Source organism: Gorilla gorilla, chromosome 22 (assembly GCF_029281585.2).
Source record: "Gorilla gorilla gorilla isolate KB3781 chromosome 22, NHGRI_mGorGor1-v2.1_pri, whole genome shotgun sequence".
Lineage (NCBI taxonomy): Eukaryota > Metazoa > Chordata > Mammalia > Primates > Hominidae > Gorilla > Gorilla gorilla.
The window spans coordinates 35,776,278-35,803,959 of NC_073246.2; the positions used below are offsets into that span (position 1 = coordinate 35,776,278).

The 27,682-nt window shown below is 47.5% G+C and overlaps 1 protein-coding gene across 6 annotated transcripts in view; it reads left to right on the forward strand.

The window, feature by feature from the left end:
- The window catches only part of ITSN1 (intersectin 1), a 258,350-nt gene extending 232,325 nt beyond the window's left edge, over positions 1 to 26,025 (forward strand). For all 6 annotated transcript variants that reach the window (XM_019017661.4, XM_019017665.4, XM_019017662.4 and 3 more), the window contains 7 exons: positions 304 to 471; positions 7,097 to 7,309; positions 8,404 to 8,525; positions 9,897 to 9,979; positions 10,295 to 10,378; positions 11,146 to 11,319; positions 13,020 to 26,025. In XM_019017661.4, coding sequence (XP_018873206.1) covers positions 304 to 471; positions 7,097 to 7,309; positions 8,404 to 8,525; positions 9,897 to 9,979; positions 10,295 to 10,378; positions 11,146 to 11,319; positions 13,020 to 13,168 — 993 coding nt within the window. In that variant the 3' untranslated portion in view covers positions 13,169 to 26,025. The remainder of the gene's footprint in view (positions 1 to 303; positions 472 to 7,096; positions 7,310 to 8,403; positions 8,526 to 9,896; positions 9,980 to 10,294; positions 10,379 to 11,145; positions 11,320 to 13,019) is intronic.
- The last annotated feature ends 1,657 nt before the right edge of the window (positions 26,026 to 27,682 follow it).

Consider the following 27,682-nt stretch of genomic DNA (forward strand, 5'->3'; position numbering starts at 1 on the left):
GGTGTGGGGCTGGACTGAGACCTCAGGGATGGGACCATTCACTGCTTCCTGGTGGGGGCTTAGCCCCCACTGGGCCCATGAAGAGGCGAGGGCTCTGCAATGCCACCCACTGGAGCCATCAAGGAGTGGCCGTCATCTGCTACGGGATTGCCATGTGGGTGCTCAGAGCTGCGATTGCTCAAGTGGGCGCCGTCCATGAAAGGATGGTGCCCTGCCCCGCTGGGCCTGGTCCTGCAGGACCCTGGATCACAGGCCCGCCCACATTGCCTAAAAGGAGGTGGTTGTTTTTATTCTCCTGTGTAGATCCTGGAAAACACCCCTGAAAACCACCCGGACCACAGCCACTTGAAGCACGCCCTGGAGAAGGCGGAAGAGCTCTGTTCCCAGGTGAACGAAGGGGTGCGGGAGAAGGAGAACTCTGACCGGCTGGAGTGGATCCAGGCCCATGTGCAGTGTGAAGGCCTGTCTGAGGTAGCCACCCTTGGGGCTGGGCCCCGGTCTCCCCCGGCAGAGCCTCGGCTGCCAGCCTGGAGGAGGACAAAGAAAAGCATGAACCATTCTCCTCCCCAGCTGATAGCATCCTCATTTCCATCCAGCTGCTTCTCATCTGCTGTTTCATCCACCCACTGAGTATTTATTTATTTATTTATTTATTTATTTATTTGAGATAGAGTCTCACTCTTTTGCCCAGGTTGGAGTGCAGTGGCACCATCTCAGCTCACTGCAACCTCCGCCTCCCCGGTTCCAGTGATTCTCCTGCCTCAGCCTCCTGAATAGCTGGGACTACAGGCACATGCCACTACACCCGGCTAATTTTTGTATTTTTAGTAGAGATGGGGTTTCCTGTGTTGGCCAGGCTGGTCTTGAACTCCTGGCCTCAGGTGATCTGCCCACCTCGGCCTCCCAAAGTGCTGGGATTACAGGCATCAGCCACCACGCCTGGCCATCCACTGAGTTTCTAATTTAAATTATATCATTTCCCATTGCCAGAAGTTCTATTTATTTTCTCCTGTCTGCTGATTTCTTTCTTTCTCTCTCTTTCTCCCTTTTTCTTTCCTCTTTCTTTCTTTCTCTCTCTCTCCCTCTTTCTTTCTTTCCTTCCTTCCTTCTCTTTCTCCTTCCTTCCTCTCTTTTTCTCTCTTTCCTTCTCTCTCTCTTTCTTTCTCCTTCCTTCCTTCCTTCTTTCCTTCCTTCCTTCCTTCCTTTCTCCATCTCTTCTCTTCTTTTTTCTTTTCTTTTCTTTCAACAGGATCTTGCTCTGTCACCCAGGCTGCTGGAATGCAGTGGCACAATCCCAGCTCAATGCAGCCTGGACCACCTGAGCTCAAATGATCTTCCCACTTCAGCATCCCAAGTAGCTGGGACCACAGGTGCATGCCACCACGCCCAGCTATGCTGGTTTCTTTCTTGTATCTTGTTTTTTGCTCAAATGTTAATCCTTCTTATTTATTTCTTAACACATTTTAAACATAGATATTCCTGGCCAGGTGCCGTGACTCACGCCTGTAATTCCAGTGCTTTGGGAAGTGGAGGCAGGAGGCTAGTTTGTGTTCAAGATCAGCCTGGAAACAGAGTGAGACCCTGTCTATACAAAAAAATAAAAAGTAAATTAGCTGGGTGCGGTGGTTCACACTTGAGGTGGGAGGATTGCTTGAGCCCAGGAGTTCAAGGGTAAGGTGAGCTATGATCATGCTACTATACTCCAGCCTGGGCAACAGTGCAGAATGTGTCTCAAAACAACAAACAGATATAGATGTAGATGTAGATATAGATATAGATATAGATATAGATATAGAACCCATAACCTGAAGTTATGGATGTTATTGTTTTGTCTGTTGTTTCTGCCAGCTCTTGCTAAACTTACTACCTTGTTTCTTGTATTACGATTTTTGACTGTAAACTAAATGTTCCTTAGAACTTTACCTGTGGGCATCTTTTTTTTTTTTTTTTTTTTTTTTTTTTTTGAGATGGAGTCTCGCTCTGTCACCCAGGGTGGAGTGCAGTGGTGTGATCTCGGCTCCCCGCAACCTCTGCCTCCCAGGTTCAAGCAATTCTCCTGCCTCAGCCTCAAAAGTAGCTGGGATTACAGGTGCGCACCACCATGCCTGGCTAATTTTTATATTTTTAGGAGAGACAGGGTTTCACTAAGTTGGCCAGTCTGGTCTCGAACTCTTGGCCTCAGAAGATCCACCCGCCTCAGCCTCCCAAAGTGCTGGGATTACAGGCGTGATTACCGCACCTGGCCCACCCGCAGCCATCTTTATTGTCTGAAGTTGTATTCCTTCTGGGAGGACTGTTATTGTGATTATCCAAAACTATGTTTAGAGGAGTTTGGGCATCACACCCCTTGTGTGAATTGTGGTTGTAAACTTGCGTGAGAGCTACCTGATAAAGCACACATTCTCAAGGCACGTTTTCCTTCACTACACCAAGGTCAAAAACAGAAATGTTTTATTGCTCATCCCCTCTGAGCTTGAGTTTACCTGTCACTCCTCCTCTGGGTTCATCTGTTTGTGAAGATCTCCTATTAGACCCCTCACGTTGGCTCTGGATGCACCTGTTTCTGCACCCTATGTAGTGAGTAAAATGCAAGGTCAGCGTCAGCAGATTCAAGAGAGACCCTCAAAGCTATAGTGGCATTGGCTTTCGGTGATCTTCCAAGGTTCCTATTTTCATTCTGTTTTCAGCCTCTGCAAATTTCTTACTTTGTTTCTATTTTGTGTGTGTGTGTGTGTGTGCCAGTTTTCTTGGAGTTAAAAAGTGGATTTTTGCATTTTTCTGTTTTTTTAAAGTTTTTGTTGGGTGAGTCATTCCGAGTATCTAGTCCACTCTACTTCCAGAAACAGAAGTCTCTCTCTGTCTCTCTTTCTCTTTCTCTCTCTCTCTGTGTGTGTGTGTGTGTGTGTGTGTGTGTGTGTGTGTTTTAGTCAGGGTCTCACTCTGTTGCCCAGGCTGGAGTGCAGTGGCACAAACTCAGCTCACTGCAGCCTCAACCTCCTCAAGTGATTCTCCCACCTCAGCTTTCCAAGTAGCTGGGACTACAGGCATTGGCCACCATGCCCAGCTAATGTTTCTATTTTTTTTGTAGAGACAAGGACTCACCATGTTGCCCAGGCTGGTCTCAAACTCCTGAGCTCAAGTGATCTGCCCGCCTCAACCTCCCAAAGTGCTGGGATTACAGGTGTGAGCCACCACGCCTGGCCAGAAGCCTCTCATGTGGTTTTTAATTTTCTTCTTTTCACTTAACCTTTCCTTTGGTCTCATTCATTGTTTTTGCCCATTTTTTCTCTGTGTTTCTGTATACACATGTGCTTGTGCCTGTACACACATACATACATGCATGTATGCACACACATACACCATTCACTAGGGTTTCCCAAAATGACCAGCGAGAATGTGTCTCCCTCATCCACTCCTCCTGTGGTTTCTTCCCTCTCATAAGCTGCAAAGACCATCACCACCTGAGGGAGTCACCATGACTGGTTCCTCCACGGCCCCACCTCCTGTCCACCTTCAGTGTTGGTGTGGGATGAGCGAAGTTGTGGAAGCAGCCCCGGGGAAGCCGAGAGGACAGCTGTGGTCTCCCATTTTGGGATTTGGTGTTGCTCTGCAGTCAGTGGGTGTCATTTATTCGCTCATTATCCATTCATTCAATAAGCACTTAGTGAGTAACCACCCGTGTGCCACGGCTCAGTACTAAACCCTGGGACATAAAAACAAGTAAGATGTGACTCCCACTCTCGAGGAGCTTATGGTCCAGGAGGAAGCTGGAGGTTAAACCAACATTTACAACAAGATGTGAGGGGTAAGGAGGCAGAGCTAGGTGCCAAGTGCTGTGGCGACATGTGACAGGAGCAAGGGACAGTTGTACGGGGGACTTTCGGGCCCTGGAGGTGATGCTTGACTGCGTGTTGCAGGATGAAGCATTGGAGGCAGGCCAAGCACCGTGTCTCAGGCCTGTAATCCCAGCACTTTGAGAGGCCAAGGCAGGAGGATCCCTTGAGGCCAGAAGTTCAAGACCAGCCTGGGCAACATAGTGAGACCCTGTCTCTACAAAAAATGTTTAGAAAACTAACCAGGTGTGGTGGCATGCACCTGTAGTCTCAGCTACTTGGGAGGCTGAGGCAGGAGGATCGCTTGAGCCCAGGAGTTTGAGGCTGCAGTGAGCCATGATTGCACCACTACATTCCAACGTGGGCAACAGAGCAAGACCCTGTCTCAGAAAGAAAAGAAAGATTGAGGCAGGGCATTAGGAGTGGAGGACCATTCTGAGATTCTGAGCAGGGCATTGGTGAGGATTGTAGAGGAATGATGGGCCACAGGGCTGCAGGGCAGGCTGAGGCCCAGCCGAGGAAGGCCTGTGTATCATGCAAAGGAACACTAACTTGATCCTGAAGACAAGGGACTCAAGCAGCCCCTGCACTGCCACGCAGAAATGCCGACACACAGTCATGTGCACTTTAGAAAGGGCCCTTCCCCGACTCTGACAGCTGCCATCAGAGGGACACAGTAAGGCCAGGATCTGAAGATGTTAAAGTAAAATCAGTTGTCATCCTTCTTTTTTTTTGAGATGGAGTCTCACTCTGTTACCCAAGCTGGAGTGCAGAGGTGCCATCTCGGCTCACTGCAACCTCCACCTCATGGGTTCAAGAGATTCTCCTGCCTCAGCTTCCCGAGTAGCTGGAACTATAGGGGCCCAGAACCACACCCAGCTAATTTTTGTATTTTTAGTAGAGACGGGATTTTGCCATGTTGGCCAGGCTGGTCTCCAACTCCTGAACTCAAGTGATCTGCCCACCTCGGCCTCCCAAAGTGTTGGGATTACAGGCGTGATCCACTGCATCCAGCCTAGTTCTTGTGCTTTGATTTTTTCAGCTTACATCCCCCCTTTACCATCAGATGGCTGTCCTTCTTGGTCAGTCTTCCTGGCTATCATGCACAGCGTCGTTGTTGTCTTGCTGATGTTCATGGTGATGGGAAGGGGATGTGTTGACTTCCATCTCCCGACCTAGGATCACGGTGTGGACCATGCGTGGCCCAGGTCTGGACACACACCAGTGATTAAGTTTCAAACAGATGCTGTTTTTGGCATTCCTGTCTGAAGATAGAGAAGTTTAAATACTATTCCCAGTTCATGCATATTCAGTGTTATCTTGGCCAATTAGAGGCTTTGAGTATGAATGAACGAGAGCACCTTTATGTCATTGGATCCAATGACACTTGCCTTCTCTGGATTATTTGCGCCCACGTGGCTTGAACCCTGTCTTGGCAAGCAGGAAGGGCTGGTTGGTCTCCAGGCTCCTGCCTGGAGTGCAGAGGTGAAGAATGTTCTTTGAAGGTTCCTGTTGTGGCACCACCTTTGGTCTTTCTTGGGCTCTCAGACCCTCCACGGGAGGTCAGAGGTCATCTTTCCTCCTTGTGGCTGACAGCAGAGTGCAGTGGCCCCTTTCCAGCTGCCTTTAGCTCTCCACTCACAGAAGCGCCACTGTTTCTCCTGTATTGGAGATGGACAGGTGTTGGGGGACACGTGTTACGAACCTATCACTCCTTCACAAATACTCTCTTCAGAGAGGGGTCCATAGGGCTCGTAGCTCAGGACAGAGCTCTGGAGCGCCCCCCAGGCCAATTGTGTGGGCAGATGGGGGAGCGTGAGGGGCTGGCCTCGGACTGGGTCATCTTACTCCTGGCGCGCAGCCACGGCCTTGCTATCCTTGGCCTCTCCCCTTGCTGTCAAAAAGGGGGCCTCTGTGGGATCATCTCCACCTCAGTGCCCTCTGCCCCTTCAGAACCTAGTGGAGTGAGGTGACGGACCCCCGAGAAGTGTTAGAGCCGCGTTTCAGCGCCCACAGTGTCTCTAAGGCTCAGTGGAGGGAGGGAGCTGTTCCCTTCCTGTTTGCTGAGCGGGTGAGTCGGGTGAGGTTTCATGTGCGCAGTACAGTGTCTGTGCTGTTTGGCATTGGAGGGTCGCTCAACACCACTGATTTACAGCCAGGCGTGGTGGCTCACGCCTGTAATCCCAGCATTTTGGGAGGCCAAGGCAGGTGGATCACGAGGTCAGGAGATCGAGACCATCCTGGCTAACACGGTGAAACCCCGTCTCTACTAAAAATACAAAAAATTAGCCGGGCATGGTGGTGAGCACCTGTAGTCCCAGCTACCCAGGAGGCTGAGGCAGGAGAATGGCGTCAACCCGGGAAGCGGAGCTTGCAGTGAGCCGAGATCGCGCCACTGCACTCCAGCCTGGGCGACAGAGTGAGACTCTGTCTCAAAAAAAAAAAAAAAAAAAAAAAATTAACACCACTGATTTGTGCAGTCACACACATGCCAGGGGCCCGGACTGCAGTTGTGCCTTGGAAGGCAGCATTTGTCCACGGAATTGGAGAGAGACGGGGGCTGCTGCTTTCCAGAAGCTCAAAGGACTGTCTGAATCTGTGTGGGGTCTTCTCCCTGGAGCTGTTTCATGCACAGACCCTGCACAGAGCAGGGAGTCCCCAAGGTGGGAGCCAGGTGGGCACTTTTCTTTCTGCTGCCCCATTTCCCCAGTAAATAAAAAAGAGAAATGGCCAAGCCCAGTGGCTCACACCTGTAATCCCAGTATTTTGGGAGCCTGAGGTGGAACGATCGCTTGAAGTCAGAAGTTCAAGACCAGCCTGGGCAAAGTAGTGAGACCCCATCTCTACAAAAGTTTTTTTCACATGTGTTGGGGGGCTGAGATGGGAGAATTGCTTGAACCTGGGAGGTCAAGGCTACCTGAACTATGATCACACCACTGCACTCCAGCCTGGGCAACATAGGGAGACCCTGTCTCAAAAAAAAAGAAAAGGAAAAACACACCAATTGCACCATAAGACACTGGCATGCTCCTAGAGGAAAAGCCTTAGAAATTACCATTGAGACTCTTCTTGATACTTGGAATCCCCTGAACTGTGCCTTTGTCTGACTTTGATCTCTTGGCTCCAAAGTCTTCAAAGCCATCCTTGACTTTTGCCTGAGATCCGAGTCTGCTGGGGCCTGGCCTCTGATTCTGATGGAGCCCATGCTTTCAGATGCGGAGAAACAAAAATGCTACACTTTGGGTTTTGTTTTCCTTTCTCAGCAACTTGTGTTCAATTCAGTGACCAATTGCTTGGGGCCGCGCAAATTTCTGCACAGTGGGAAGCTCTACAAGGCCAAGAGCAACAAGGAGCTGTATGGCTTCCTTTTCAACGACTTCCTCCTGCTGACTCAGATCACGAAGCCCTTGGGGTCTTCTGGCACCGACAAAGTCTTCAGCCCCAAATCAAACCTGCAGTATAAAATGTATAAAACAGTAAGTTGGATTCTAGATTTTGCATTATCAGGGTTGACGTGTTTGGGGAGGAAGACGTTTCCAAAAAGGAGGTAGAGTTTTAGCAGGGTCAGAGGCTGTGGAGTGCAGGAGAAGGCCAGGAGTTGAAATGCGATTTAGGGTGTCCGGAGTGGAGGACGATCCATATCCCGCCGCAGTGTCAGTGACACTCAGTGCTATCGGTGGAACATATTGGCTGCCAAATGGTTGCTGTGGTCCCCTGGGACGTGACAGAGGCATGCCTTAGCCTGTAGGAGCGAAGTCTAGGGTACAGATGAGGCAGGTGTGAAAAAGCTTGGGAGAAGAGGTGCAAAACAGCACCCAGGGCCCACCGTCGCCTCCAAACAGTCCTAAGTCCCCTGCCAGACTTCTCCAGGTAGCTTGAAACATCCGAGCCCTCTCCTTTCTAGCAAAGTCTCTCTAAACAGTTGATAAGTGGAGAATTTCCCTCAGCTGTTTATATGGTCTGCTCATACGTGCATGGTTGTGTTTGTGTGTCTTTGTGTTACGGGACGTTGTTTTTCTAAATTTGTCTGCATGGGGGTGTTTTTACAGAAGAATTTTCTCTGAAGCAGCAGTTAGCTTTATTATGGGGAAAAAAAGAGCTATGTAGTTATATAGTTACTAGAAACTTCATGTGAAAATCTTTGGAGGGAATTGCTTGATGTAAAGTGGATGAAGACTGGTGTTTAGAATACACCAGGAAAAGCGGCACCAGCCAGATCTTATTCCGAAAGACTTAAAACATACCTGCAAAATCGTGGGCGGGGCAACCAATATTTATCATATTTATAATTTGTAATATGTAAAAGTTGATACTAACCCAAAATTATTATTCTGGGATTCTTTACTGGAAAACACACACGCCCTTAGTCTGGTTTACTGGAACACACCCAGAAACACACACACATGCTCAGTCTAGGTTACTGAAACACACGCACGAGTGTGCACACACGTGCTGACTTGCAGTCTCATTTACTAGAACACATTGGCATAAGTGTGCTCACACACTCACGGTTTACCGGAGCACACAGACCCCCAGCCTCACTTTGTAATGCCTGTGTGTTACTTTCCAGCCTATTTTCCTAAATGAGGTTCTAGTAAAATTACCCACCGACCCTTCTGGAGACGAGCCCATCTTCCACATCTCCCACATTGACCGCGTCTATACTCTCCGAGCAGAAAGCATAAATGAAAGGTGAGACCTGCCGCCTCCCCAGCATGGGCCCCAGGGCTCCACGGCTCTAGGACACACAAGGGGCGGGGTGGTTAATCAGCAGGTGCCAACGTTTGCCAAGTGGCAATGCCATCACCCCTAGCTGGGAGTGGGGATGGGGCTATTACTTTTTTCTACAGCCTCTCAAAAGTCTGTCACATGGCATGCACTTTCCAAAATAACATGGATTCAAACTAATTTTGCTTGAGTTTTTTTTTTTTTTTTTTTTTAAGGCAGAGTCTCACTCTGTCACCCAGGCTGGAGTGCAGTAGTGCAGTCACAGCTCACTGCAGCCTTGACCTCCTGGGCTCAGGTAATCCTCCCACCCTAGCCTCCCAGGTATGTGGGACTACAGGCATGTGCTACCAAGCCTGGCTAATTTTTTATATTTTTTTGCAGAGATGGGGTCTCGCCATGTTGCCCAGGCTGGTCTTAAACTCCTGGGCTCAAGGGATCCACCCGCCTTGGCCTCCCAGAATGCCAGAATTCTGGGATTACAGGGGTGAGCCACTGCACCTGGCAGTTTTGTTGTTGTTGTTGTTGTTTTATTAAGAAACGTTTCGCATTCTTTGAGGTAAACGGAGCATCTCAGGTTTCCCCTGGCTTCCCAGGTGGCAGAAACCAATAGGAAAGTAATTTCGGGGTTAATAGGACCACCCAAACCCAAACATCTCCTCACCTTGGCTCACTTAAATGGGCATTCTGGAACCTAGGGCGGTGGGTATTTTGCTTCAATCTGTCTTCAAGACACTGCCCTGGAGCCAAATGAAATAGATCATTTTCTGAAGGGTGAACTTGACACAAGGCCAGCATCATTCCAAAGAGCATTTGCACCGAGCAAGAAAATTGGCTAAAGCTTTTGTGCATATGGTTCTCAGAAAAAATGAAGGAGAAAACCGCGGCCACAAATGCCTTCCCCCAGGGCGTTTTGCTCTTTCATGTGAAGTGGTTCCCAATCTGGGAAGTGGTTTTTGTTCTTTCTTTGCGTGATTTCATAAGCGAGATCCTTCTGGCTTTGTTGGATTAGGCAAATATGTGCTGCTCTTCGGTAAGGAAGGAAGAGTCGTTGTGTCCCGATGTTGCCTCCAAGACAGCATCTATCACAGATTTTCTTCCCAGGGGACATCATCGCAGGTCTTGAGGACATCCATGGAAATGGCCCTCATGCCTTTCTTATTGATGGCAGGAATAAGTGTTAGCATCACGTGACATAAAATCAGATTTTCTTTCCCGAGCCTTTGTTGTTAAAATCAAATGAACAAAGAAACAGAGTCCTGGCAACAGTGTTTGAACAGACCTGAAGCCTTTTTCCTGAGTTTCTGTTTGGCAACTTTCTGTCTTTTTCTGTCCAAGGACTGCCTGGGTGCAGAAAATCAAAGCTGCTTCTGAACTCTACATAGAGACTGAGAAAAAGAAGCGCGAGAAAGCGTACCTGGGTAATGCATGGCTCCACGGGGTGTCCTGCACAGCTGGGCAGGAGGGAGGGCCATTTGGCTGGGCTGAAAATCCTCAGAATAGAAGAATCCCCTGGACCTAGAGGAGGGGCATGGAATGAGATGGAAGTGAGCTTGGGGTGGGATGCAGATGGGGGTGGAGGGCAAATTCCAGGAGCAAGGAAGCAAGTGTTTAAGGAGAGGGGAGAATTACTTTTGAGTCGGGAGAGGTACATGAAATGCATTGTGAGGCTCACAGAGATGGGAAAGGTGTGGCATGTTCAAATGAAGCATTTTGTGTTTTTCCTGCCATCATAGTCCGTTCCCAAAGGGCAACAGGCATTGGAAGGTTGATGGTGAACGTGGTTGAAGGCATTGAGTTGAAACCCTGTCGGTCACATGGTAAGGCTGTGAGGCGCCCCCGGCTCCTGCTTTAGGGTTGGGAGTAGGGTCCGGGTTCCCCACACCCCCACCCGGCTCTAAATCGAATGTGCTATTTCCATACTCCCTGATCTCCTTCCAGAATCGGTTTAACTAGCACTTGTTAAAAACCTGGAGGTTTTGTGTTTTTTTTCCCATCCTTTCTACCATTCTGCTTCTCCGAGAGATCTGAGTGGCTGCATTCACAGTGGATGTGACACAAGATCAGGCCAAAGGAACGAGACAGGAAGGGCCTAGTTTCAAAGCCCACTCAATTGATTATTTGTTTTTAGTTTAAGGATGAAGCTGACTTCTGGGAGTTTTCACCCGGATTCTCCACCGAATGACACTTATTAAGCATAGCAGTTATTAAGAGTGGGGAGCGGCCAGGCACGGTGGCTCACACCTGTAATCCCAGTGCTTTGGGAGGCCAAAGCAGGTGGATCACCTGAGGTCAGGAGTTTGAGACCAGCCTGGCCAACATGGTGAAAGCCCGTCTTTACTAAAAATATAAAAAATTAGCCAGGCATGGTGGCAGCCACCTGTAATACCAGCTATTCATTCAGGAGGCTGAGGCAGGAGAATCACTTGAGCTCAGGAGGTGGAGGTTGCAATGAGCTGAGATCATACCACTGCACTGCAGCCTGGGCGACAGAGCAAGAATCCATCTTAAAAAAAAAAAAAAAAAAAAGAGTGGAGATCAAAATGAGGTGTGAGTTCCACCTGGCGAAGCCTTTTGTTCACTCCAGGAAAGAGCAACCCGTACTGTGAGGTGACCATGGGTTCCCAGTGCCACATCACCAAGACGATCCAGGACACTCTGAACCCCAAGTGGAATTCCAACTGCCAGTTCTTCATCCGAGACCTGGAGCAGGAAGTCCTCTGCATCACTGTGTTCGAGAGGGACCAGTTCTCACCAGATGGTGAGTGGAACGCGGCCCTGTGGTTATTCCTCCTTCCCTGGCACTCGTTTGCGTGGGTTAATGTTTTCTTACCTGGGGACTTGGTGCCAGGATTCCTTGGGTTTCCCTCCCGAGAGATGAGGCTGGCTGGCACAAGACGAGGCTCTGTCTCCCCTGGAGGAGTCTTCTGGAGGCGTCTCATTGCATGTGGACAGAGCATGCTTGGTCTAGAATTGTGCCAGCTGCCCTGGGCAAACATGTCCATCTTCTGCTTTCCAAAGCAGGTGACTGTGGAGAGGGGTGTGTTTAAGAGCCTCAGCATAGTTCTTCAGTCCTTGGCAAAAAGCTGTGCTGGCAATGGATGAAACTAGCCAATGGAACAAGGATGTTAGCCCACAACAGGAGCCGCAGAATGGGCCAGGTCCCTTTGGGTGGCATTTTTATGCCACTTATTAAGTAGGCAAAGGGATGCAGTCATGTTGAATGAATCATTTCTTCAGCCAGCCTTCTGTTTCTGCTTGGGCCTGGAAAAGAATAGTCTCGGCCCAATGATTCCAAGAAATTACCTGTCTCTCCCTCGACCCAATAAAAATCACCGGTGGGCATGGTGCTGCAGGACTGGAATCCCAACACTTTGGGAGGCTGAGGCAGGAGGATCGCTTAAGCCCAGGAGTCTAAGACCAGCCTGGGCAACATAATGGGACCTTGTCTCTACAAAAAAATACAAAACTTAGCCAGGCATGGTGGCATGCACCTGTAGTTCCAGCTACTCGGGAGGCTGAGGCAGGAGGATTGCTTGAGCCTGGGAGGTCGAGGCTGCAGTGAGCCATGATGGTACCACTATATTCCAGCCTGGGCAACAGAGCAAGACCCTGTCTCCAAAACAAAAAAAAAAAAAAAGAAATCACAGAGTAAGTTAAAAGATTATGGTCTCAACTTAATTATAACCGAAGGAGTGAGGGTCGAATACTAGCATTATCTGTACAAGGTTTAAATGGCTCCATATGGCCTTCCTCTTTTAGTACTTTTTGTATGAATTATCTCATTGTGAGTTAGGTACTCGTTGTGGTAGCTGGTTAAATGTTTGAGTGTGACTGGAACAGTTTGGCTCCCAAGTCTGGGCTCTTAACTACTATGTGTACTGTCAACTTCTAATTCTTTTTTCTTTTTATTTTTTTTACGTTTTTTTTTTTTTCTTGTCGTTCTCGCTCTGTCACTCAGGCTGGAGCACAGTGGTGCAATCACAGCTCACTGCAGCCTCCACCTCCCAGGCTCAAGCAATCCTCCTGCCTCAGCCTCCTAAGTAGCAGGGATGACAGGCATGAACCATCATGCTAGGCTAATTTTTAAAAATTTTTTGTAGAGACAGGGTCTCACTCTATTGCCCAGGCTGGTGTCAAACTCTTGGACTCAAGTGATCCTCCTGCCTCGGCCTCCCAAAGTGCTGGGATTACAGACGTGAGCCACTGTGCCCGGCCACCTTCTAATTCTGAGAGATAAAGGTTGGGGTTGGGTTTTTTTTTTATTTAAGTAATGAAATACCATGACACATTGGCAACTCCACTGGGGAGCGAGTTGGAAATCCTAGTGTTGGTCTACATCAGAGCCCAGAGAAGAAGGGAGAGCATAACAGTTCATCAGGGGGTCCCCACTATGCCAGACATGTGCCTCGAAGAGAGGGAATGGTCCCTCTTAGGAGGGTCTGTTTGTTCTCTTTTCAGATTTTTTGGGTCGGACGGAGATCCGCGTGGCGGACATCAAGAAAGACCAGGGCTCCAAAGGTCCAGTTACGAAGTGTCTTCTGCTGCACGAAGTCCCCACGGGAGAGATTGTGGTCCGCTTGGACCTGCAGTTGTTTGATGAGCCGTAGGCAGCGGGCTCAGGGTGTGCTCAGCAGGGTCCCAGCCCACGGCCACACATGCTGTCTGGAAATTGTATTCCTTTTCTAAGAAACCACCATTTGGTATTCAGTCACAGGGATATGGGACGGCAAAGACAGGCCCCTCAAAGCTCCTAGGAATCATTCTCAACAATCCTCCCTGCCCCGAAACAATTTCCTGTTTTATGAAACAAAGCTGTGTTTTCCTTTGTCCTCACTACAGGTCTCATTATGGCTTCTAGGGTCGCTGAAATCCCATAGCCCTCAACAGGGTGCAGCTGGGAGTCCAGCCCCTTCCCGGGCTTGAGGGATGGGTCTGGTTACTATAAAATAGATTTATAAATGCAATGTCTATATTTTTGGAGAACTCATTTAACCCTCCTGTTTCTTACATCCACCAGTCCCCAAGTAGACTTCTTGGCCTACAATGCCCAGTCCTTGGTGTGAGTTTAGAAACAATTATGACGGTCCTGTCATTGCTTCAGAATCCCATCTCTCCTGCAGGGAAATGCTGCCTAGAGCTGATCACTTGGTGAGACGGTCTGATCAGGCCCTGGCTTAGCTCTTTGAAGAGCTGGTCTATGGAAGTTTCTAGCATGTGCGCCGTTATAGCCGTTCCTTCCCCCTCTAGGCCTTGTATTAATATATGTCAATGAAAACACACTGGCGTATAGTTGCGTGGATTCAGTTCTGATTCCCAGCATGTTTGGAATATGGTCACAGAAAGTCATTATCTAAAAAGTCACCCCTCTGCTGGATCAGATCACTACAGGTCACTGGAAAGGCAACTTTACAATGTTGGGTCACTGGGTCTTGGTCGGCAGCCATGTTGGAAAAATCTCTTTTGGCTTGGAGGCCCTGTGATATTTCATAGCAGCAGTCGTTGCTGGTGACCTGTTCTGTGCTTGAATGTGCTGAATCCTGATTGTCGTAGGACATTTCAACAGCTCTCTTTGGTACGTTCCCCAAAAAGCCATGTCCTAGATCCCCAAGGCGTGAAAAGGAAAAATATCAAGCTAGAGGTTGGGAAAGAAAATGAAGGCAGTCCATTATGTGGTGGGTGAAAGACCCTAGGAGGATGCAAACCCCGCACATCCTGGGGCAAAGACCTAAGACACTTTTCCACCCTCCACCACCCCAACCTCACGTAATATGCTTGTTGCAAGAGTCAGGACTTTATGACTATGTGCCAAGCTGTTTGGTTTGAGTTCTTTAATTTTTTTTTCCCTTAAATGCCAGGAGATCATCTGGTTAGTTAGATAGTAACTTGATTTGCTAATGAAAAGTGGGGGCCGTGTTTTGTTTGCATGTTAATATTCTCATAATCCTAGTTTGTTGTGGTCATGAAATGTCCTTTGCATGTTCTGTTGGTACTGGAGTCTAGCTTTCCTGTACTAGATGGTGTTCTCTTTGATTGTAGGTGCTTAGACTTTAATTAGGGTTATCAAAGTGCTTTCTAAATGATAGCATCAGCTTTGTGGCAGAGTGCCCCCTTTGCTGGGAACTGAATGTGTAGTGTTATAATTTCCCATGAGAGCCCAGTCATACTTCAAGCAATTTTTTTTAAAGTGTGTGTTGGAAAGGACAACAAAGTTTACATTTCATACTTTTAAGAAATACTTTATTATTTATTTATTGAAGATAGTGTAGAATTTTGTATCAAGAACAACAGACATAAGTATTTTTTGAAACAAGCAAATATACCCTGTAGTTAGAAACTTTCAACTGAACATGTTAGAGACCAAGTTTAACTTCAGGCATGCATTTGTTTACCATTTCCCAGCAGAAAACATGGTTAAAATACTTTGTTTATATTTTTTGATGTTGTTAAGAAACTTTTAAATTAAATCTATAAATAGACATGCAACTCATGCTTTCCTATTTCTATAACCAATACCGTTTGTTCAGTGTATTTATGAAAGATATGCTACCATGGTAGAAAGAAAAGTATTCAATGTGTAAATGGGGTAGTGTGGGTCACCATTCCGATCTCTTTTTGTTTTCTGTCCTGTCTTTTCTTCATTGACTTTATTTGCGTGTTAATGTTGGACATCATTGTTCATGTAGGTAGCGTATGGTATGCACAATGACAAACAATTGTTTTAGGTCCCAGGTCACCCACTCATAGTGTCCTATTATTGGAATTAATGTAGCATGAGAAAGCAATATGTGACTCTTTTTCCTCAAGTGACTCTGTTGAGCATCCTTGAGATGCTCCTGCCGTGTAGCAAGTTCTGGATTAGTGTCCTTGTATTTACTGGTGTAATTTGTAATGTAACCAATCGTCCGTATGGAGGAGTCGGGCTGGCCATCGGACCCAGCTGTGATTCATGAGTTGTGTCATGGGGATTGAGAAACATGGGTGATGCATGGAGTCTCAAACCGTTGGGCCTCTCTGTTCCTTCACCTCTACCTTCTTGACCATCTGGGCTATATTTCATAGAAATTAAATGCTCCTTGCCAACAAGGAGTCTGTCTCCTAGCTCTTTGTTTTCTAAATATAGGAGTTCTCTAGGCCACTGCATCCCAGCATCCTGATCCCAGCCTTTTAGACACCCCTGCAAGCGTTCCTCTGCTCTGAGCCACACTGCTAGCTCCTCCTGCACACTCTGATCTCCTTTAGCCCAAGCTGTCCTGGTCATAGGGTTATGCTGTAACCCTCAGTCTTCCCAGAGAACTGAACTATCCTGGGACCTCTTGGGCTGAGCCTTCTTCACAGAGCAGTTCTCTAGAAGGGAGAGTCCACATCCTGGTCCCTCTGGGGCAGGGCCTGTCTGGCTGCTGGCATCACCCTGGCAGGTGGATGGACAGCATCATCTCCTGGAACCAGGTTTGCTGAGACCATGAGAGCCTGAAGATGTGGCTCATTCGGATCCAGGCCTGGACTAATCTGGAAAGAGGGACTTTCTAGGTGCAGGTTACCAGGGATGCTTGAGAAACTAGAGCCAGACTTCCTTGTTTGTTTGGATAATATGTTCCTGTCCTCTGGTAGCAGAGGAAAGAGCTCTGCTCCCAAAGAACATTCATGTAAGAGGAGGCATTTTTTTCTTCTTTGCTTTTTTTAAACAACCTAAAGTATGACCTAAGTGTATGAAACTAACTGATTTCGTCGGGTAGAGTAGCCCTGAATTTAACTGGGGAAAAAATCCCATCAGAATATGAGTAAATTGACCACCCACATTAAGTCTTATCTCGGTGACCTGGTACCAAAGCCCAGGTGTCCTCCAGGGGAGTATTCTGGGGTGGCAGGGGGATTAGGTGCTAGCGCCAGCAGGGAAGGACACTTGCAGGTCTGCCTTCCAAGGCTGAGCAGGCCGGCTGTCTCTCCAGGAACTGGCTAGGACAAGTGTAAAGCCACTGACCACACAGAACCAGGATGTTCTAGAATCTGATGGGGCTGAAGATGAAGGGAGAAATGGACAAGGCACTTCTGGCTTTATTGAAAAGGTGAAGCTCTTGGAGTATATTTTAGAGTAGGCCAGTACCTTGTATAAGCAGAAAAAGACTCCTCTATCTCCCCTCCAAGTCGTTTTTTTCTAGTTGATTGGGCCTTTTTGATTGATAAGAAGAAAATGTGTTTTGTACATGTAACAACTTTAAGAATTTCCATTGGAAACAGAAAGTATGATTTGATTTGATTTGATTTCTAAATTCTCCCTTCCTTTTCAAGGTTAGCAATGTGCTTTATAGCAGACAGTAGCGCTTTTACATGAATACCTGGTGTGCTTTGGATGTAACAGGGTCATTTCGGGCTCGAGGTGAGTGCACAATTAGCAGCGGGTCTGCTTGGACCAGATACGCTTGTTTACAAGTTTAGAGCATCCTATGCCAGAAAGTGAGATGAAAACAAAGGCACCTGGATGGCTTTGTTTTGCTTTTAGATAAAAGAGCTTTAGCTCACACCAGGCAGAAGCATAACCAGTAGCCCCAGAAACCGGTAGCATGATGAAGCCCTCAGACAGTATAGTCTGAGCCACCATAAGAGGCATTAGGGAAAACTAACACCTCCTTCTTTTTGCACCGTGGGGTGCTGAAATTCCTGCTAGAGACTTCCCCTTAATTTCATGAATGGCCCAGGGGCTGCTTATTATATCATTAGAATGTTCATTCTCCTCCTTTTCCCTGGAGTGGACCAGTGAGACCAAATGCTTGTGTTTCTCTATGTTTTCAGTTCATTTGTTCAAATGACACAGAAGATGAATCCATTTCTGGGAAGGCTGAGCTCAGATGAGGATTGCTAGGCCAGCCTAGGTTCTGGGGCGGATCTCAGGGACAGAAACAGCCTTGTATTAAGTATGAGTGGCAGGTACTTCTCTAGAACAGCCCTAACCTGCACTAGTGAGGGGGGCTCAGGAATTCCCATGACATTGATCTAGCAGCCTCCTGCACGTAGACACTCAGTTCATTTTAGGGACGTTCAATGCTTGATCAAATGGGGGCATTTTCTTTCTTTCTTTTTTCCCCCAGCTACAGTGTAATTGCCTACCTGCCTGGGCCCCTTCTAGAGGAAGGTGGGCTTTCCTTGTCCGTCAGGCTGCACTCATGAGGTGATATCGTAAAGCAGCAGAAAGACTGAGGGTGCAAAGAAACCACAGCTGCCATTCACGGGGCAGCTCCCTCTAGCTCTTCTGCCCAGTGACCTTACAGGCTTTAGAGGAGCCTGATGAGAGCTATCCTGGGGGCCAAGGGATGCATTCCCTGCAGCTTCCTCCTGGGGGACCCACAGGTCAGCCCATTCCAGGAGAAGCAGTCTTAGGCCCGTTTGCATCCCCTGCCACTGCCATGTGCCTGCCAGCCCGGTTTCTGATGAAGACGTGGCTCAGTCCCTGCTCTCCTTGTCGCAGTGGCTTGTACTTCATGTGCAGTAGCCCAGGGCCCGCCTTCTAGAGTGAATGTTTCCCTCGAGCCCTTGGATATTTTTATTCTATTTTGAATGGTTCCGATCAATTAATGTTGCTTTGTGTGGGGTTCTTCAGAGAAATAATGCAAACCGGCCAGGTGCGGTGGCTCACGCCTGTAATCCCAACACTTTGAGGGGCTGAGGCAGGTGGATCACCTGAGGTCAGGAGTTCGAGACCAGCCTGGCCAACGTGGCGAAACCTTGTCTCTACTAAAAATACAAAAATTAGCCAGGGGTGGTGGCAGGCACCTGTAATCCCAGCTTCTCAGGAGGCTGAGGCAGGAGAATCACTCGAACCTGGGAGGCAGAGGTTGCAGTGAGCCGAGATCACGCCACTGCACTCCAGCCTGGGTAACAGAGCGAGAGTCCTTCTCAAAACAAACAAAAAAAGAGCTAATGCAGACCTCTTCTGGTTAGACCTGACAGGGAGGAAGTAATTGGTTGGTCAACTTAATGGCGCCCCACAGCTTCCTCTGGATCCTGCTTCTTTGTGCTTGGAACACAGTTTATTTGAGCTAGAGGAAAGGAAAGTTCTAGAATTCCTGTTTCCTCAGCCTGCACTGTATCAGATCCAGGATATGTCTGCATTTCATCAGGATCAAGTAAGATACATAACCTTATATCTGTAGGAGCCAGAAAAAAAAATCTATTCCTGATAGGCATGGAAACTTAGTCCACATGAAAGACAGAAGACATCTAACAGCTGTCTGTCTTGGGAGCATTAAAACCCAGACACCAAGACACACTAGACAGTCCATCTCTGGGTTGTGATCTCTCAGAAACATCTTAGTAGTTAATGCACTGTTCATTTAGGGAGTCCCCATCCTGGTCCAGGCCACCCTCCTAGAAGCTGGGTGGCAGCTGGACGGGCCTGCCTTGGTGGCATTCAAGCAAGCCTAATTGGATTAGGTTGGTGCAAAAGTGATTGCGGTTTTTGCCATTGCTTTTAATGGCAAACTAACTTTAAGTCATTAAAATAAGACCCAACGCTTATAAAAGAGTTCATATCCACCTCCCAATAACTTCTTTAGTTCCATGCAGCCTCAATCAGTTCCTCCATTCAAAGGAACCCTCTTTACCCTGGCCCTGGGGGAGCCGTATTACACCCACATCATAATTTTTCTGACACTATGTGTGCTTGTCAAATTTCAGGGTCAGTTTCCCCTTATTGGATGTCAGGGGTGTTTTGTGAGTTGTGTTTTAATAGGATTCTGTTCGATTTTCTATACCAGCCTATATTGTTACTATCATCTGCCTAGTATGAATATTTTAGTATTCAAAGCCCACCAGATAAAGCTGTGTTCAGAAGTGGACTTATTTGGTCAGCCTTGAAAAAAAAAAATCAGCGTTTCTCTGATATTTCCTGAGGATTAACCAGAAACTAAGGTTTCTTTTTAGGCAGTGGTAAGAATGCATATTTTCTTCTTCCAGAAGTTCTGGTTTTATACTTTTATCTTTTGAAAGAATAACATTCCTGTGCGACTCTGCTTCTCTTCGCTTTTGCATTTCTCTTTTTTAACTCAAATCTCTTATTTCCTGCCGTTCCTGTATCTAAACAGAATGGGGGCCTCAGGCAGACAGGAACCAAAGAAAGGGTGTAGTGGCTTTGCAGCGCTGGGTGAGCAGCAGCCGCTGCCATTCTGTGCACTGTCACCGGCGGGGGTGGAGGGTCTCCCTGTAGGAGGAGGAAACTCGCTGTTTTCACTGGCAGATTTCAAGGTGCCGGCTCCACCTACCGCAGCTGCTAGGCATTGCTCTTGTGTAGATCGCAGAAGGAGTTATTGGTGATGTGGGGTGTAGGGGAAGACAGGAAAACGGACTCAGAGCTAGGAATGTGGGCCTGGCAGAGACCGAAGGCTGGGTGGGAAGGAAGCTCGCGGCGAGCCTAGGGTTCGAGCCTAGCGCGCCAGGGGTCTCCAGTGAGACCTTGCTCTTCCCTGCCGCTGAGGCTGGGGCTGCACGAAGGTCCTCAGCCTTCCCACCCTTTCTGCATCAGCTTTAGTGTCTGTCGGCTGGGTGGACTGCAGGGCAGGTGACCTGGAGGAGGCCCTGCTCCCCAGCAAGCGTTCTAGGAGTTACGGTGTGCTCTATTGGGATTGGATTACAGTCTCTACTTGTAGACTTTGACTTCTGGAATTTTAGGTGGAAGGGAATTTTTGTTGGTGGGACGCAGCAGCTCAGTGCGTGGTGTGTGCATGCGTGTTTGTGTGTGTGCATGTGTTTGTGTGTGCACGTGTGCGTGTGTGTATGCGTGGGTTTGCGTGCATGCGTGTATGTGTACGTGCATGTGTGTGTGTGCATGTGTGTGCGTGTGTGTCTACGTGTGTGTGCACGCTTGTGTGTATGTGTGCGTGTGTGCATGTTTGTGTGCGTGCATGTGTGCGTGTGTGCGTGTTTGTGTGTGTGCGTGTGTGTGTGCGTGTGGGTATGTGCGTGCATGCATGTGCATGTTTGTGTGTGCATGCATATGTGTGCGCGTGCGTGTGTGCGCATGCGTGTGTACCTACCCACACCTGGGGGGATGCATGGCTCTGTGCCTTGGAGAGGGAAACAGGAAATACGTTGCTCCACAGTCCTGTCATCCTGGTCAGGACTAGTCGCGTGGTTTGCAGACAGCGTGCAAAATGAAAATGCGAGGCACCTTGTTCAGGTGATGAAGCATTTCTAGACAGTGACAGGAGAGCATTAAGCCAAGCTCAGGTCCCTTCTGAGTGCATGGCCCCTTGTGGCTGCCAGGCAGCACACCCGGGAGGCCGGCCCTGACCACACTGTTCTCTGCTGGTTCCCAAAGCCGATGGGCTCTGTCTTAGGTCTTACTTTGAAAGGTCTCCCGGCAGGCTGTGGCAAGCTGGGCGGATACACTTTTCTAAACGTCTGCATTTATTTCCTAAAAGCACAAACGGCCTGGACTAGCTAGTGGGTGTGGAACTGAGCCCCTAGTTCACAGCTGTACCCCAAGGCTGGAGAGAGGGTTGCCGGTGGTGGCAGGAGCTCTGGGCTCCCAGTTCAGGATGGGCCACAGGGCGTCAAGCAGCTGTGAGCCTTTACCATTGAGCTCACTGCTTGGAAATAAAACCCTTCCTCTGGGCCTTGGGCATCCACCGGGAGCTTTTCTCCCCTTTCCTGGGAGGACAGCAAGCCTTTTCCAACCTTCTGCCTTCAAAGAGAAGCAGGGTCATAGAAGTGCTCAGTGTCCCTTCCCCAGTGGCTGGACACTTGCTCCTCCAGCCTTCACCCCCTGGAGAGAAGGGGAGTCTGCGGAGCCAGTGCCTCCCTGCCCAGCTGGGCCACACGATCTGGTCTGCAGGTGTCTGGGAGGAACCTGCTTCAGAGAGGCTGCGACCTCCCAGCTAGACTCTCCCCTTAGGATCCCATGTATGGGGATGGTAGGAGAGAAAAGATCCCTCTGTGTAAGTAGCCTCAAGTTCTAGAAGACCATGGCACCGGGAGGCAGCTGACCATGAAGCTGGGCTTCCTGTTGTTGCTTTCTTTCACGAGCTTTTACTTTTCCTGGGCTGGACGCTCCAAAATGTTTGCAGTTCCATTTGCTTTTTGCAAGTAGGTCCCCATCTCCACATACATTAAGCAATAATTCTCACTATGTTTCCTGATTCTGTCTGGGATTACATTTGCTAAGTAAAAATGTTGACAGAAATTGCAAACTCATCTCACCTGGATTTGATTGAGTCACCTTGAATGACATAACAAATTATGGCTTTGTTTTCATGCGTCATGCAATCTTCCGGACTACGGGAAGTTCTGCAAGTGTTCTCCAGGGGCATTTCATTAATAGCGTGTCAGCATTAGTTTTAATGAATGAACATTTGAGGTACATTCTATAAATCAATATCCTTAAAATGTCATCTGCTAAACATTCACTGTGACAGAAAGTAGATATTTTAGCAAGATCTATGTTAATGCTACTTAATTTTAGACATGCATTTAAAGCCTACATGGCCAATAGCCCAAGTATCTTTGAACTGTGTAATCAACCTCAGATCTCATCTGCTGTAGCCCCGCAAGCCGGAGTCTGTGCCCTCCATGACCCTTCTTATCCCTTGGTGGCCCTGCATAGATAGGGGAGTTGGCCCCTGCCCACCCTGTGTTGTATTGCCTTAGCTCCATCAGCTTTGTACCCTCACACGTATAGGTGGTGAACTTATGTGTAAATACATGTGTACAGATGAGAAACTGCAACAAAAATGTCCTGTGGATGATAATCAGCTCAGTTTCCGGTTTTCTACATTCTGTGCTGTTTCCAGCTAAGAAAAAGGCGAACTCCCACTATATAAAGGGAAAAGGTTGTATTCATTTCGTGTTCCTCATGAAATCTCTGCTGTATGTTTATGGAATGGCCATGACTAAATGTATATATGGTATGTAAGAGGCCATGCTGTTAAATGTTGCATAAACTAACACAGATTCTGTAGTCAAAAATATTTAACTTGTTATTGTAAAATGTGATTTGTCATTGAGAGATTATTTTTCTGTATGTATATGAGAGTATTTTAGGAATCTAATTTAAGTGCATAAAACTATAGAAAAAAATTTAAAACCTATTCCAAGAGTAGAAAATGCTTAATCAGATTACTTGGGTTCAACTCAACTAAATTTCTTATATTAAAAAAAATTCCAAGTTGTATATGTTAGAAATCAAAGGAGTCATTTTTTTTCCTGCAGGAAATATAATAAATTTCAGTGTAATGGGTGGTGGCGTGATCAGATGAAAAGTATCCTGTAGCTATGACCTCGCATGGGACCTTGGTGTTGCATTAAAAATTGATTTTTGCAGATCACATATCTGAGAGGGTACTTGTGTCAGGAAGGATGAGAGGATAGGGAGCCTGTTTTTCATCAGATCCATGTGCCACGCAGGCTTCCTTGGGTTCTAGTGGATTTGTTAGGGATCTGGGGCTGACGCAGCTATCCCACTAGAGAGGCCACTCTCTGACTTCCAGGTCGCCCTTTCTACTTCTGTATCTGGATTGATTCAGTTTATCCCTAATTAGCGTTTGCGTTTTCCATGAAATTTCCTGATGCATCCTCACTGTCTTCAACTGTTGCACAGCCAGGTGGGTGGATGGATGGTTTAGGGTTTCTGAGTTAAGCCGTTTTGGGGCAGGCTTCTGGATGCCCATGTTTCCATGGAGACCCCAGGGGGAAGATGCCTTCCTCCCCTCTGCATTCCCAGAAAAGGATCAGGAGTCCAGGCTGCTTCTGGGGCACAGACTTTCTGTACTTGGCCACCAGAAGTGCCCCTTAGGCCACCTAAGGAGGATTCTGTGAAACTCAATGTCTAAACCCCTGAGAGAGGCATTCAGAAATGATTTCAGGAGGGGGCAATCCCAGGAGTCCAGCCTCCCCTGGCAGCCTGGAAATACTGCAGTAACAAAAAGAGCTGGTTTCTGGTGATCTGAATGCATCGTGTTTGGGGGTGACACCGCTGGTGGAAGGTTGAGGGCCTGTGGTCTGAAAAGACATCTGAAGAATGTGTTAGGTTTTCAACATTTCTTTGAACAGGCTGCGTGCATCTTAATGCTGTCAACCAGCAACTGGAGCCCCTTTTTTGAGAGGCCCGAACCAGTAAAGCTGCTGACTTCAGGAGTATGGGAAGCTGTGATTTCTGGAAGCTTCCTGGAATCTATTTAGGTGTATGAATAATCTGCAAATCACTTAGAGGCACTGTCCATGTGGTCCATAACTGGCTTTATTCCCAAAGATGGAGCTGTTCAGAGATTTCTTTGTTCAGGCGCAGCCTTGGAAGGCCACCTAAGGCCTGCCAGCAGAGGAGATGAGCTCTGGTCTACCAACCCCAAACAGGCCCTGACTCTCCTTCCTTAGAACGATGCCCTCTGGCTGGGGTGGCAAGAGGGCTGTGAGTGGAAACAAGTCAGCCAGTCAACTGTCCCTTGGGCCTTGGTTGTTTCAAAAAAGTCTGGGGACAAGAAAAGCTAGAACATGGGGCCCTCCCTTCCCAGGAGTGCTAGGGAACCCTCCCAGATAGCCTTTGCCTGTTTGGAAAAGAATGTAATCCATCAAAACGTGAGCTCCTTGTGCTTCCAGTGACAAGCGGGCCACAGTGCTGGTGGCATGTTGCTTCCCTCACAGCCCTGCCCAGGGGTAGGACCAGGCCCGCCCCTTGATGGATGTGCTGTTGATCGTAATATACTTCTGTTGCCAAATAATGGTACTGTTTAATTTTCCATAAAAGAGAGACTATATTGTCTGATATGTAATGTTAATGGAATTCTAAGAATTACTAGACACTATTATAAATTGTAGACTTACGTATTTGTCTAAGGGTTTGATGAAGCAGGGCCAAAACATTGTTTCTTCTTTTTCGTTTGAAAGAAGCTGAGGTTTGTTTTTGCTGTTTGAGTGTTCCTTTGGCAACTTATTATGTGTGAAATGTTAAATTTTACCGATTAAGATGATGGTAACTGAGACCTTTCTTTAAACCAGTAGCAACATCAGTACAAATTGCTCTTCCTGTGTATCTTGAACCTAAAAAGAACAATCTCTTCAAAAACAAAAACAAAAACAAAAAACAACTCTTTGGTCATTTTGACCTGTGTGGTTTAAATTCAAATAGTTCATGAATAAAAGGAGAAAAGCCAATCTGTTATAGTGGATTATTTTGGGTTCTTTCTGCTTCACTCTTTTCTGAGAGCACAGGAAGCTAACAGCCCTGCAAATGGTGTCTCTTCCTCTTCCCACAGATAAGATTGTAGCTGTGCAAGGAAAATTGTGCAGAAATAAACCTAGAAAACAAAACCAACCAACAACCCTTTCAGCTGTCCTACGGCTTCAGATAAATGTTAGCTAACACCAAGCAGAAATAGATTTCTGTGTACGAAGTCTTTGTGAGAACAGGAGAAGTTTTGTGTTGTACAGCATAAGAAATTCTGAGGGTGGGGTTGAGGGGGCGGTGCAAAAAGCTGATTTTCTTATAAAGACATTCAGAAGGGTCGCTGAATTTCCAGGAAGAAGTTTCTAACACATGTAACTCTACGTGTTCAGAACTTGGGTGATCTATAATTCTGCGTTCCATAAAACCCAACGCTGAATTGTATTAGGTTGTTTCCTCCTGTTCTGGTTTTAAGGCCATTCCTACCTATTTCATCACTGATTTAACTGACTATAAATAAGTCCTTTAAATTCTCTAGCTGGCTTGGATACTAGTTGAATTGTGACATAGCACATTTTTTAAAAGTTGACCCTACAGCAGTATGTCTTTGCCTTTTTAAAACTAGTATGCCCCATTTTTGAAGAACATAAAATCGTATGCCCTTTTCTTGGTTGTTATTTGAAGTTTTAAAAATAAGTTAAGGCTGGATGTGGTGGCTCACACCTGTAATCCCAGTGCTTTGGGAGGCTGAGGCAGGAGGATTGCTTGCATCCAGAAGTTCAAGACCAGCCTGAGCAACATAGTGAGACCTTGTCTTTACAAAAAATAAATCAGCCAGGCATGGTGGCACATGCTTATGGTCCCGGGTATTTGGGAGGCTGAGGCAGGAGGATCTCTTGAGTCCAGGAGGCCAAGGCTGCAGTGAGCCATGATCGTGCCACTGCACTCCAGTCTGGGTGACAGAGTGAGACCCTGTCTTAAAAATAAAAAGAAAAGTTAAATGCCATTAAAAACAAATGCAATAATTAACTTTCCCAACTATACCTAGTTCTCTCCAAGTCTGATGAGGGCCCCTCACACAGACCAGAGAGTGGATGGAATCACTAGTAGAAAACATGTAACTATTACCTATTTAACCATGGTTAGTAGCCAGCATAATCAAGGCAATACTTTATTCTCAAATATTTAGTTTTTCTTCTTGTTACAGAAGTAATACTTGTTAATGCAGAAAATTCAGCAAGGAAAGAAAAACACAAAGGAAATAAAATCACTTAATGGAGATGTTCTTCTACACAAAAATAAACGTTTTGATGCACTTCATTTCTGTATTTTTTCTGTGTGTGTGCGTTTTAAATACTCTTGTACTATTTATTTATTTATGAGATGGAGTCTTGCTCTTGTCACCCTGGCTGCGCTCGGCCTCTTGTACTATTTAATAGCTAATATGCATCGAGAATATCCCATATACAAGGGACTGTAAAACTTTCACCTTGATTTTAAAAAAATACTGTGAAGAAAATCATTGTAGGCTGGGTGCGGTGGCTCACGCCTATAATCCCAGCACTTTGGGAGGCTGAGGCCAGTGATCACTTGAGCCCAGGAGTTTAAAGCCAGCCTGAGCATCATGGCAAGATCTCTACTATAAATATGAAAACTAGCTGGGTGTGGTCGCACTGCCTGTAGTTTCACTGCCTGTAGTTTCAGCTGAGGTGGGAGGATGGTTTGAGCCCAGGCGGTTGAGGTTGCAGTGAGCCACGGTCATGCCACTGCACTCCAGCCTGAGGGATGGCATGAGACTGTCTCAAAAAACAAAACAAATCATTGTACATAGATCTCTAGGTTCTCTGGTGACCTCGTAAGGCGACATATGAAGGGCCTCATCATTCCCCAAGATTGTATGTGCTTGATCAACAGGAAGGTTGCTGAGTTTGACTCTGAAGGATCTGGACAGCATCAGCAGCATGAGGCTCCCGCAGACGGTTTGTCCATTGGCAGTCACATGTCTGTAGGAGCTGTGATTGTGTGTATGACGCCACCTTGTGCAGAGCAGGCCTCACTGCAGGCAGGAGGCAGGCAGTGAGTCCGGGGGAACCTGGAATGTGGTCATGGTTAGGTTGCTGACTCAGCTGCGGAGACAGAGCTCAATATCCCGTGGCTTTGAAGAGAGGTCTATTTCTTCATCGTGTTTAACAGCCCAGGGGCAGCAGTAAGGCTTGGCAGGGTGGCTCTGCCCTTGGCATTGCTTGCCATCTTGTCTGCATCTAGCCAGAGGGATGGACTAAGGATTGCTCAAGAGGGCAGTCCAGGAAGTCACACCTCGCTTCCTCTCCTTTCCCATTTGCCAGAACTCAGCACCAAGGTCAGGTGCTGCCAGAGGCTCAAGAATGTGGTCTCTAGCTGAGTAGCCCTAGGCCCACCTAAAAGGTGGCTGAATGGTCTTCGGGCCAGCCAGCAGCCTCAGCACTCCTGGTTCCTGGAAAGGTTGACGGGCCACGTGGTGTCTCCGTTGGTTGTCACATTAGGTGATCATGTATTAAAAGCTTTGCCAGGAGGAAGCTGGAGTTGAAGCCAAGCATGAGTGCCAGGAGTGTTGTGCCACATGGAGGGCATGCCAGTCCCAGCACTAGCACGTAGGGAGCAGAGTTGGGCCATGTCATTGCTCTGTAGGACTTCTTCGCTGCAATGGTCCTGCCTCTGCCCAACCAGGGGTAGTTCTGGGAAGGGAACTGGTTTGTTGGCCAAAAGTTCTCGGAGGTTGACTAAGGAACAGGCACCTGAGCGGGCTGTTGCCTGGGGAACTCTGTAACTCTATTTTCTCTAGAAGACCAAAAGGTAAAATGTAGTGGAAGAGCTGACCTGGGAACTGGTTTTGGTTAAAAGGTGAATTGGGAGCATCTTAGGGACAAAGTGGGAAGGAGCAGGGGACCTACCTAAGGTAACTTTTGCCCATTTGCTCCAGCAACGTGTCAGCGCATGG